Genomic DNA, 13,047 nt, shown 5'->3' with positions numbered 1-13,047 from the left:
GCAGTTATCTTTAGAAAATACAGACCTCAGCTGGGTGCATCAGCTCACACCTGTAATCTCAATACTTTGGGAGGCTAAGGTGGATGGATCGCTTGAGCCCAGGAGTTCAACACCAGCCTGGGCAACATGGCAAAACCTGTATCTACAAAAAACAAAAAAACCAAAAAAACAAAATTCAGCTGGGCACAGCAGCACGTGCCTATAGTCCAGGTACTCAGGGGGCTGAGGTGGCAGGATCAAGTGAGCACAGGAGGTAGAGGGACTCTGTCTTGAAAACAAAAAAAGAAAAAAGAAAAGAAAAGAAAAACAAAACACAGACTTCATGACATCGCCATTTCCCTGAACAAAACCCACAGGGCTGCTCGCTGGCAGCAGAATCAGCCCAGTGCTCCTGTATCCTTATGTATCTTGTTATATTAACATCTTTATCTCCCACCATTCTGCCACCATCCAAATTCCTTCACATTTCGTGGGCTCTCCCTGCCTTCTGCTTGGGCCCAGAGGTTTCACTTCTCTTCAAATTCCCCGTCAGCCCTCCCTCACTTTCTTCCACAAGGATTTCTTATTTACTTACTTGTTTTTCATGTTTTTAGAGATGGGGTCTCACTATTTTGCTCAGGCTGGTCTCGAATTCCTGGGCTCAAGAGATCCTCCCGCCTTGGCCACCTGAGTAGCTGGGATTGCAGATGTGACCACTGACCTGACCACAAATCTTTCTTAAGTCCCTCCTGAGCCAAGCATTGTGCTAAACAGCAGACAGGTAGCCAGGAAACACAAACACTGCTCCTGCCCTCAGGCAGTTTAAAGTCAAAGTGAGAAATCTACTAGTCAAAGACAGTTTCACAGGACAGACTTGATACTCTAGAGATAAAGGCAGAATTCTTGGTCCCCCACCTTCAAGTATAGTATACACTGAAGGTCTTAACACCTTAGAATTTTATTTTTAAAATTGAAGTAAGAACATCAGAAGTTTAAAATGTTAGCTCTTAATTATTTTAAAATTAGAATTCTCTGTTACAAAGAAGAAAGGGCATCAGACGTGAATAATGAGGGATTCTAATTCAGGAGACGAAGTAGGGGAAAAGGAAACCTGGTATTATCCTCCAAAGTGAACAAGAGGCCTCACTTTCAAATATGTGATCTATTTAGGTTTAACAGCTTCGGCTCCCTCCTGCATTACTTTTTGGTTCTGGGAGGCAAGCCTCTCTGCCAGCTCCGAAACATAACTGAAGCCTCTGCTTGACTTCCCAAGGCTGTTTATGGTTCTTCATAAAAATCTGCACCCCGCTTTCCAGTTTCTCTGGGTATGAGCATAAAAAATGAACATATGAGCTTAGGAGACTGGAAAGAGCAGTGCAGATTTTCATGAAGAACATTAAAAATCAAGATGCTGGGTTTCTGTAAATCTTGTTAGCATCTAACACAGAATCTGGTATGTAGTAGTTTTTAAAGAAAGTGATGCTTCACCTTTCTTCTCTTCTGCATTCCCTAAAATGTCTAGCACAGAGCCTGACATGTGGTAGGTAGAAATACATACTCTGATTTGGTAATTATGCATGAAATCCCAGACCTAAGTGTAATCAAGGCTTAAGGGGCCAGTGGTAATGGGAGACACAGGACTGCAGCTGTAGTCACAGAAGAGGCCTCCCAGGCAGCATTCACCCTGAAACACACCCTGAAAGTATGACGATGGACATCACGTTGGCCAAACAATGATCAGAACATAATTCAACTCTGAGCATTATTACAAACCCATCATGCAACTTTAAAATGCCGTAATGAATCAGAGAAAGTTCTGAATCTAGAAGTATTGATTACACGCGCGCGCGCGCACACACACACACACAGAGGTTTACGTATGTTACGCTGTACTGTTATTAACAATGAATATTCTAGAACTGTGCTTTGAATTTGTCTTCAAGGAAACGACATTTTTAAAAGATACTCCAGAAATTGAAACCAGAGGAAAGATAAAAATGTTTACTGAGAACAGGAATGTTTTCATTTCATTATCCTTTTCATTTATCTTAAAATCTATTTTTAAGAAGTGTAGATTCACTAGTAGGGGTCAATTACGTAGGTTACTTGCTATGTTCTACTTTAATCAGAGTGGTCTCCACGAACCAATACCTACTTTTTTCAGGTGTATCAAAAAGGTGGTCACACAAACAAGACAAGTCAGGACCATTTACCCACCTGGCTGAATGGAAAGGTCTGAATATGAAATAAACCAGACGATGGAGCTCCTAACCGCCACATTGATTTAGAGCTGCCCGTCCAAAATGCAAGCACTTTGGAAAAATAAACACAGCAGGCAATGCCTCATCTCCTTTTGCTATCCAGTGCCCTCCAAAAGACTATGAGGGCCTAGGTCACTGGTCCTACTTTCCAAGTCAGTTGGGAAAGAGTATTCAAAACGCAGTTCACATTGATAAGCTCAGAAAAAGAGTTTGTTTTTTTTGAAATACAGTCTTCGGTAGCCAGTACTCAGGAGTGACAGAGGCAGCCGGTGGGAGACTCCACTCAGCAAAGGCACATTAGCAAGCTCTGTGAGAGGAAAACGAGGCTGCTTTTAGTCATTTTTTGCCACATGTGCCAAATGATATCTGTTACTTGGACTGGGCATGAGGATTGAACTGACTGGGCAGTGACAATGTGCCAAGCATCTGGACCCAGGTCCTGGCCCCTGACCATCTTCCGCCTGAATCCCTGCAGTACACAGAGGCCTGCAAGGTAACCCTGGAGCCAGCGTTGTCACAACTGCCCCCCTTTTTTCCAAACCAAGCAGCCAACAGACTAGGATACAGCCCCAGATTTACGATCCTGTCTTCAGTTGGAACTCAGGGTCCCTGACCCTGCTGAAGAATTTTTTAAGAGACACAGACACTAGGAAAGAAATATAGGAACAAGGAGGGAAGAAAAGCATAGCTCTGGAGTAATAACGTGATTCGGAATGCATACTTTTTCTTTCTTTCTTTTAAAATAGAAATACAGTTGCCAAAGAGAAAGCAGCAATTTAAATGCCAGAAGCAGCAGGCAGAGCTAAGGAAAGAAGTGTTCGAATGATTAATCACACTCACAACACTCTCCCCAACGGGGAGCTCTCATGTGAAGAGTTTAACGGACTTGCCAATTAGTTACTTGTGAATCATCCTCCATTTGCCTAATTTCCCTTCAAAGTTTGTACTCAGCAATTTGCACTGACTTCAAGATCAACTTATGAAGTTCTGTTTGTAGGGTGAAAAAAAAAGGAAGGAAAACCAGTTCATGCCTTTGCATTTCAGCAACGAAATTGGTCATTTGAGGAAATTTTAAAAACTACCTTTCTTTGCTATACTACAGAACTCAGAATGTAAGAGGTTCATTTTGGATCTCATTTGACAGAATTGATTATGACAAGAAATAGACTTCATTTCAATAATGAATTGAGAAATCTAACAGGTAAGATGCATGGGCCCTCAAAAGTCAGTTTCTGCGAAATGCCAGTGAAATTGTTTTATTAAAACAAAAACCAACCCAACAAAAAAAGGATGTGGACAGAAAGAGGAACACACTGGTGTTCAGCTTTTCTTAAGGCAGAGGAGATTTTCTTAACACACTGAACGTATCTGCTGTTAATTCCTATTTTAAAAAGTACCTAGCTCATTTTCATATGGCCTCTTTAAATGAAGTAACAGTTCTAAAATGATATAGAATTATTCATTTTAATTCATACAAACTTTTTACTATTCCAATAATTACTTGTTAAAAGTTAATTATTTTTACAGCAGTAAATTTCAAGTCCATAATTGTGATCTAAATTCTCTTAAAAATTAAGCCCCAAGGCCAGGTGCACTGGCTCACGCTCTGGGAGGATGGCTTGAGGCCAAGAGTTTGAGACCCGCCTGGGTAATTCAGTGAGACTCCATGTCTACGCCCCCCCCCCAAAAAAAAAAACAACAAACCCAAAAATTAGCTGGGCGTGGTGGTGCACACCTGTAGTCCTAGCTACTCTGGAGGCTGAGGTGGGAGGATCACTTGAGCCCAGCAGTTTGAGGCTGCAGTGGATTATGATCACACCTGTACTGCACTCCAGCCTGGGTGACAGAGCAAGACTGACCTTGTCTTGAGAAAAAAAAAGAAATGCCTTAACAGGAGCATTGGCTCCCATGCAGTTTTAATAGCAAATGAGCAACCACAACCTTCCCGTCCCACTAGCCAGCCCTCAGCTCTCCTGTATATACAGACCCTCAGCTCAGGGTCTGGACCTCCCTGCAAACCGCAATCCCAGGACATCGTGAGACAATGTCACTGGCAGCCCAGTCAGCACTGGCTTTTCCAAACATGGCACCTCTCATGCCTGAGAGAGCACGTGAGAAATTCCTGAACTTTTTGGCAATAGTATGGAGAGGGCAGTGGGAGCACAGATCTTTAGGAAAGCATGCTAACTAAACTCAGTTTGCATCAGGGACCCTATTCTTTAGAGGAAAATATAGGGAAAGTCGTGTCAGTACTCAATTTGTAGTCACCCAGGGTGGCAATGTGTCACTTAACACAGGATAAATTAAGATCTTAAACTGAGGGCAAATTAGAGAAAGTGTTTACTAGATTTCAAGGGACTTACTAAGTCAGTACAGGTTGAGCATCCCTTATCTGAAATGCCTGGAGCCTGTTGCACTTCAGATTTTTTCCAGATTTCAGAATATTTGCATAGATAATGAAATATCTTAGGGATGGGACCCAAGTTGGAAAACAAAATTTATCTATTTCATATCCATCTTATACACACAACCTAAAGGTAATTTTATACAATATTTTAAATAACTGTGCCTATGAAACAAAGACTGTGTTGAGCACTTAACTGTGAAATTTCCCACTTGTGGCATCATGTTGATGATCAGAAAATGTTGGATTTTGAAGCTTTTGGGATTTCAGATTTTCTGATCGGGATGCACAACCTGTTCCTTAGATTTTCGCTTTAAAAAAAATCCTTAGCATTTAATTTGGCTTGCTATATGAAACTTGGGTAACCAATATCAAGCCCTTTCTTAGAAAAAAAATGATCATGACCCAACAGTTATTTAAAAAGTTAAAATAGATGTTTAAAAGTTCAAATGAAGAACCAGGCCCGTGTAGGGAGGAGGGCAGCAGTGCACATTTTTATGTGCTGGGAACCAAGAGGAAGAGGAAGACGCACCACAGAGCACGCCCAGGATGTTGGGTTCCTGGTGCTGACCACAGTGCTATGGTCACTCCACAGTCCCGCACTGCAGTGCAAAAAGGGTGGCTGCTGACAAAAATGCTGCAGCCAGAGTCTGACCAACTTGAAAAGCAGCAAATCAGCAAGATGACGATTCCTGAGAGTCCTAAGTAGCCTCTACAAAGTCAGAAACCATGCACACTCACACGGGCTACTGACATGTCTGACAGCAGAAATTAGTAAGCAGCTCTGCTAGCAGAACCTTTCTACCTGGAAATGAGAGTATTCTATAAAACCCTCACATGCTTAATCTTCTTCCAAAGAACAATAATTTATTTTCTTACTGAGTTTTATACCGAAATCATATGTATAGAGGTCGCCAGTCAAGAGAAGACTTTACTTCAGAATGAACATTAAAAACTTCTTACACAAAATGAAAATTACTATTATATAGTTACTTCCTAATTTACAGAGCAGAAAGCATGGCAAAACCCATTTCCTACTGGAAGCCAATGTTACAAAAGCAACTCACCTGGAAATCTTGATCATCAATTCCAAACCTCTCCCGCAGGTTACGGAAGACCATCGGGCAGTATTCCTTAAACTTGAAATGGCTCGGCATGTTTTCTCTGAAACAGTCACAGTGTGGAATAAAGCTCAGAGAGAGTCAACCAGACTTGCATCTGCCACCATTGAGTTCCATATGTAGCCAAAGAAGGGTCTGGAGTTTCCTGTCTACCAAAGGGACAGGAGTGCTTCCTAGAACCAGGTATGACCCACAAGAAGATTTGGGAGACACAAGGGGCCAGAGGGACAACGTCTGTCTCCTTTGTCACAGGCATGCTTGGACTATGTGACCTCTTGAAATCCTGGCCACACACTGCAGCCATTCCTCAAAGAACAAGAGGTGGGGAAGGAAGGGGCCAGGCAGGGGAGCAGTGAAGGCAAAGCACAGTGGTGGGAGAGTGAGTGAGAAGGGGCAGCGGAGCAAGCCACCAGTGTGGCCCCCAGGTTCACTGTCAGCTACTGCCAAGGAAAGCAGGGCCACTCCCTCACCCACCAAAAGGCCTATTTTATATCAACGCCACTTTCTAAATTTGCACAGAGAAAATTTTCTCAAAAAGTCAGCCTCTCAACACTATTACGAGAAAAATTACCACATTAGCTTCACGTGAGGGCAACGGCCCCCCTAAGAAATTTCAAAATTGGCCAGGCATGGTATCTTCTTACACCGTTCATTTGTAATCCCAGCACTTTGGGAGACTGAGGTAGGAGGATTGCTTGAGGCCAGGAGTTTGAGACCAGCCTAGGAAACATAGTGAGATCTCTATCTTTACAAAAAGTTTTTAAAAAAAAATCAGCTGGACATGGTAACCTGTATCTGTAGTCCCAGCTACTCAGAAGGCTCAGAGAGGACTGCTTGAGCCCAGGAATTGCAGACTGTAGTGGGCTCTAACTTTGCCACTGCACACCAGCCCAGGCAACAGAGCAAGATTCTGTCTCAAAAAAAATTTCCTAATGATCCTCACGTGGAAATGATTTCTTTGAGGCTCACCCTAATCATTCAGAATTGCTTCCCTCTTTGTGTTCCCACAGAACCAGCTATGCATATAAGTTATACACATGCATACACCCCTCCCTTGTACTTTGCACACTGAACTACAGCAATTTGTATGTGTCAGTTTTTGTACTGTGAGCCCCTTGAGGGCAGGGCGATGCCTTACATATAATTGCATCTCCAGCTCTCAATGGACCACCTAACATATAATAGGTGCTTCATAGTGACGTCTAAAATGACATTCAGATGAAGGAGAAATGTTCTCAATGCCCAACATGGTATCTAATTGTGCCTTACGAAAATGTACCTTCAGTCTTTATTGTTCTATGATGTAGTCATTGCTGTTCATAAGTCATCATTTTCAAAGTTCTGTGTACAAGAGCAGAGGTTCATAACTGCTCAAAAATCCAAGCAATTTACAGCTTCAAAAATTTGAATTATAATGAGAATATCACTTTCAACATATAAGATATTCATAGAGAACAATATGCCATATGGCAAAGGATATTATCCCAGAGAGCCTGCTGTTGCTTCTCTAAAAATGACAGATGGTTATGTTTATCACAGGATTAACTTCATCAGCAAAACTTTACTCCCACCCATTGAAAAATTACATGATTACAGCAATTCACAAAACTTGTACTCCTAGCAGCCACACTGGTCTTATGAAAGGTCGTACTTGTACTTACTTGTTAAAAAGGTGATTGTCCACCTTTATTTTTGAATAGGCTTTGAAGTCATCTGGCATCAACATAACAGGGATTTGAACATGGCTCAGTTCATTGATCTAGAAAAATATAAAATAAATAGCATGGGTTATTACTACCCAGGTGAGGAGGACTTGACTTGAATGTGTACCTGGGGGAAAAAAACATGGTGGACACAGGAATTTCCCTTCCCTCCCACCCACCTTCCTTCCCTCTCTCATCATAATCTCTTTTCCTGCCTTCCTCATTCTCACTTCTTCGGTCTGTTTGACGCTGGGTCTATGGTGGCCCCTGGATGGCAGTGGTGAGGGAGAAACAGTGGAGACTCAATCCTCAGGTCACCTGTCCCTGCTTCTTGCCCACCCACTCTCCCTACTTTCCCTCCAGAACCTCATCCTATAGCCCCTTTGATCACATGTCCAGGACAACTTCCCTCTGTAAAGAAAATGTTATCTGAGAAAGAAAGCTTTTAAATTTTTCATGTAAATATCTGTTGGATTAATGGACGTGATTTATATTTTTGGACTCCAAGAACAATACTCATCTACGCGCTCTTAATTCCCTTATAGGAACTACGTTTAAAACTAAAGATTAGGGTGGGGTATGAATTTACCAAAAGAAGAACCTCCATTCAGGGAAGGAGGAAGACAGGCAGCCCAGGACTACATGAGAAGGAGGTGTGTTGGACAGGAGTCAAGAACAAAAGCAAAGATGTGCTTCCAAAGGACAAAGGGTAAGATCAAGTTCCAATGAATGACAGGGATGGCTCTGGACACATGATTTTGAAAAACCTGAACTTTCTCTTGGTTAATTATTTTTGCATGTTGACTTTCCTTGTTGCTAGCAATAAAAACTATGTCAAAGATTTATGCTTCCAGTAGGATAGAAGGTAGGTAAGCTGAAGGATTCTCAGTTACAAAAACAAAACAAGCAAACAACAAAATAATAAGCTGCTTGATAGAGCAGAGTTTTGTCTTGTTCTGTTTTTTAATCACATTGCTGTGTTCACAGATGGTAGAGGGAATCTCCAAGACACCTTTCTTCCCCCAAAGTGAGTTTAATCCACAGGGAGTATGGGGACCATTAAGCACGCCTGAAAAGAGGGACTCCCTGGGGACAAATGCCAATTTCAACATTTACCTCGGCCAAAGGAAGGCTGGGAGTTCAACCAAAGGCTTCAATATTAACCTGAGATCCTTGAAGGAAGCCTTTCAAAGTGGTCCCAACATCAGTGATCTCCTCCAGAGATCATCTGTGAAAGTAAATGCAAATGATCTCTGGAGGAGAGCGCCCCCTGCCAGGCCTCCAGGTTTCCCACAGATGGAGGTCAACCAAACATGAGCTCACAGAGATAGCAACGACTCATTACTATTTTCAAGGTTTTAGCTACTAAGATGATCAGATAACAAATTTTTAAGCTGTGAGAAATGTATACAGAAATAGAAGATGAACAAAAGATGATTATATTTGAAGAGATAATGATGATTCAGAATTTCCACAGCTGATTCAAGTTATAAAAATGTAGATACGGTTGAGCACAGTGGCTCACATCTGTAATCCCAGCAACTTGGGAGGCTGAGGCAGGAGGACCGCTTGAACCCAGGAATTTGAGACCAGCCTGGGCAGCACAGTGAGAACTTGTCTCTAAAAACTAACAAAAATTAGCCAGGTGAGGTGGTGTGCGCCTGTAGTTCCAGCTACTTGGGACACTGAGGCTGGAGGATCACTTGAACCCAGGAGTTCGAGGCTGCAGTGAGCTGTGATTATACCACTGCATCCCAGGCTGGGTGACGGAGTGGAGCCATGTCTGTTAAACAACAACAACAAAAAAACACCAAAATAAACCAAAAAACATGGACACAGAATATTCAAAGCAATATATACCTAAGAATATTTAAAGCACACCTAGATTACACTGTAAACTAAAGAAGGCCAAATGCAAAGAGAAGAAAGGATTGGTGGCCAGGGAGAAAAGGCAGAACACAATGGAGGCATGAGAGCGGCAGCTGACAGCTAGCTTCTCAAAGTCACTGAACAAAAACAGGCTTCTAACGTCATGTAACTTCTCCAGTTCACTTTACTCAAGTGCCTTTGGATACTAAGTTATTCCCAGAGTATATCTATGAAAAATTAAAATTTATGTATCGTTATGCTATCCGTGGAGTATCAAAATTTGAAAAATAACAGAAAATCATAATGGAAATCCAAGTCCTGCAATAATAAACACAATGCAAATGAAGTTGGATGCCAACTCAATCAGCACTTCAATATCTTGTGGAACAAGAGAAAACAAAACCCAACTTAGAGTGTGACTGGACACTGATTATTTAAAAGCACGTGATGTATTCAGGAGATCCTCCAAGGCCTTGATGCCTCTTCACACTGCTGAAATCAATATCACTTGATAGGATCTTCTTAGAAAGGAAGCAGGAAGCCAGAAACTTTTGAATCCTTTTGCTTTCCGGTGCCTGCTCTGGAACATGTTTTATGGAGAAAATATGACAACTTCAGCCAACGTGGAAAGGGTAAACTGAGAATTTTCCTTATTGATTTTCCTTCCTCACCCATCCTTGCATCAGCACACCTTTGAGAGTTCACTCTGTGCTGGGCACAGATACCAGTCTTTGTCCTCTTGGGGCTTATAGGCCAGAGGGGCAGACACATTAACTGAAGAACTGTACCAAGTGTAGAACTCTAACAATGACAGAATCAGGAGGGAGAAGCACATCAGGCCATAAGCAAGCATGGAAAAGGCCTGGGCCATGTGTGGGAGGCATGCGAGGCTTCCCTGGGCAGCAATGGCTCTCGGAGAAAGGTGAGGGCAGGTGGAGGGGGCTTCCAGGAAGAAGGCGGGCCCTGGATTGGAGGTGGCACTGTTAATGAGAAAACAGTGCAGAAATAGATAAGGCAGGTGGCATGAGAGGGATGAATAGCAGGGCCAGGAACACCAGGAAGCGGCTACTATAGAATTGCACAAGACAGAGGAGAGCAGCTCAGCAGAGGGAGGAGGAGGCAGCAGAGGCGAAGGAAGCAGTCCAGCATGCTGAAGTGGTGAAATCTGCGGGGCTTGATGACAGACTAGAAATGCAGGGAAGATGGAGGGAGTGCTGCATGCATGACAGAGGAGCTGGCGAGTCCACTGACTGGCGCAGTGCTTTTTAAGAGAAGAGTTCAGTTTTGAGCTTGTTACGTTTCATGTGCTCTTGGGATATCTAAGCGTCAGTGTCAGGTCGGCTGTGGACAGGTGGGTCCAAGGTTCCCAGGAACAGCAGGGGCAGGAGATAAAAACGTGTGTATCCGTGCATCAGACATTAGCTCCCCAGAGGAGTGAACGAGGTAACCTGGGGAGGGGACAGAGTGATGGGGAGGAGGGCAGAGAAGCAGTCTTCAAGAACAGGAGCGTTTCACAGCCTGGAGAAGAGGATGAGAAAGGGGAAAACTGCTATGGAGGCAGGAAGTGAAAAAGCACAGGGCCACCCAATGGGAGTGCAGGGAAAAAGGGGTTCAAACATGCTATGGGATGAACATGAAGCTTTTGAGAAGGTAGGAACTAGGAACTGTCAGCTGGATTGAGCAGCACGGGAGGCTCTTGGCAACCTTGGCAGAGATGTTTTGGTGAAGCGTAGCAATGGAACCCAGACTAAGCTAAGGTGAGGTAAGGAAATGCCAGCACTGCACATGGCTGGTTTCTAAGGAGCCTGGAAGGGAAGGAGAGGAGCGAGATGAAGAGGGATGGGGGACAGAGGGAGGACCTAAGCGAGAAGGGATATTCCCGAGCACTTCTTGAGAAGGTGGGAGGGAAGGGGATCCAAGCACAGGAAGAACAGGCTCTGGGGATGGTGGTGACTTTCCTATTCACAGGAGAAAAAAGAGACAGGTGTCACTCGGAAAAGGTAGAACTGACTGAGGGAAGACGGGGGCTCCCATCCACTGGCTCCCATTTTCTCTGCGAAGTAGGTCCATGGCTAACTACCTGCTGAGAGGGAGAGGCAGGTTGAGGACTTCAAAGGTTAAAGAGAACACAGAGAGCTAAAAAAGGGGACTGCAGAATGTGGATGGACAAGTTTAAAGAGAGACAGGAGGCTGGGCTTCTGGGCAGAGCTGAGAGCCATCTACAGTTTCTGATGGTTCACATACAGGAAGCAAGCAAACTTGTGGAGTGACATTCCTCATTCTGGCAGAGCTCAACCCGACCCCAGGGTGCAGGTGCAGAGACAGAGGATGACAGGGGTCCTTCAGGATGGAGGTGTTTGCTGGCTGAGTGTGACATAAAGGGGAAAGGAGTTCCAGGATGATACTTGGAGATGGAAAGTCAGTGCAAAACAAGATCCCTGACCATAAGGAGTTTTCCACAGTAGTCGACAGGGGAGGACCTTCACACATGGTAAAATGCCAAGCAGCAGAGAAGAAAGGCTGAATCCAGACGACAAGTGCCACAGGAGCACAGAGCAGGAGCCCGCAGCCACAGGTGCGCATAAAGGGCTTCTTGGAAGGAGTGCTGCCCTACGTGGCCCTTGAGGAATGGAGAGTTGTGACTACTGTGTCATTTAAACGGCAGGGAAACACAAACTCTTAGCTAGTCCCCATCTTCCAAAACCAGACTACCCCAAGAGGTAGAGAATGTCTGGTCCTAATTATCAAACAAGACAAGAAATGAGACAAGAAGAAAAATCAAAGATAGTTACACTTAACAACTTCGTTTACGTGTTATCATAAGATGCTGAAATTAAAAGAATTTCGGAGATTGTATAGTCTAACGTCTCATTTTGCAGACCGCAGTATGTCCTGGTGGAGCAGCACTTACACCTTCATAACTGAGTAGTGCGGCAGGATACTGGGTCAGATATGACAGCTACTTCATGGATACTTTATCTTTCATTCACACGTGCGTCACATTGCTTTTGGCTTTATTTCCCCTCCAGATTCCCCCCAAAAAAACTTCTTGGTCAGATGGTAGCTAGATTTAATGACCTGTGAACAATTACTTCAAAAACAGAGGATCTACTACTTAAAAGAGTTTTTAACTGGTAAGCTATTCTTTCAGTAGTATACCTAGGAGCCCCTATATTATTTTTTCTGCGGCACATTTTATTTTGTGGTATATGAGGCTCAGCGGTCATTCGTTAGTTTTACCAAAATGGATTACTTGTAGAGCTGCTTAACAACCGAAAAGCTGTTTAACTTCCTGAAAAACTCTCTCCTTTAGCCTGTTACTTTGCTATTACCCAAGATAAAATATTGCTTGTCTCTAGTTCAAATTCTGGTGCAAATGCAGGTAATGACAATGAACTCTCAGCCTGAATAAGGCTGGTTAATCCCATTTGTTAACTTCAATAGTTTATATAGGGTTCTAGGCTGTGAACTTTCAGATTTCAAAATAAAGATTCTTGGGTTTCAAAGTCTTCAGTTTTAGAAAATTTTGAATTATAGTTTGGCATTCTACCTAGCTCAACCATTCTATATTACCTACCCTAAAATTGATAGCAAAACAATGATTTATCATCATTATTTTACATTTATTATCACTTTTTTTTTTTTTTAAGCTGGGGTGCAGTGGCATGATCATGGCCAACTGCAGCCTTGAACTCCCAGGCTCAAGCGAT

At 43.2% G+C, this 13,047-nt stretch overlaps 1 protein-coding gene across 3 annotated transcripts in view; it reads right to left on the bottom strand.

Moving 5' to 3' along the window:
- PIP4K2A (phosphatidylinositol-5-phosphate 4-kinase type 2 alpha) overlaps positions 1-13,047 on the bottom strand; it is a 174,239-nt gene that overhangs the window by 64,370 nt on the left and 96,822 nt on the right. For all 3 annotated transcript variants that reach the window (XM_017535575.2, XM_017535578.2, XM_037740975.1), the window contains exons 2-3: positions 7,427-7,524; positions 5,712-5,808 (exon numbers count right to left, since the gene is read on the bottom strand). In XM_017535575.2, the coding sequence (XP_017391064.1) occupies positions 5,712-5,808; positions 7,427-7,524 (195 nt within the window). The remainder of the gene's footprint in view (positions 1-5,711; positions 5,809-7,426; positions 7,525-13,047) is intronic.

The sequence above is a fragment of the Cebus imitator genome, unplaced genomic scaffold (genome assembly GCF_001604975.1).
Source record: "Cebus imitator isolate Cc_AM_T3 unplaced genomic scaffold, Cebus_imitator-1.0 Scaffold92, whole genome shotgun sequence".
NCBI classification, from domain to species: domain Eukaryota; kingdom Metazoa; phylum Chordata; class Mammalia; order Primates; family Cebidae; genus Cebus; species Cebus imitator.
Note: the sequence above shows the minus strand (reverse complement) of the source record. Positions and strands in the feature narration are given on the sequence as shown.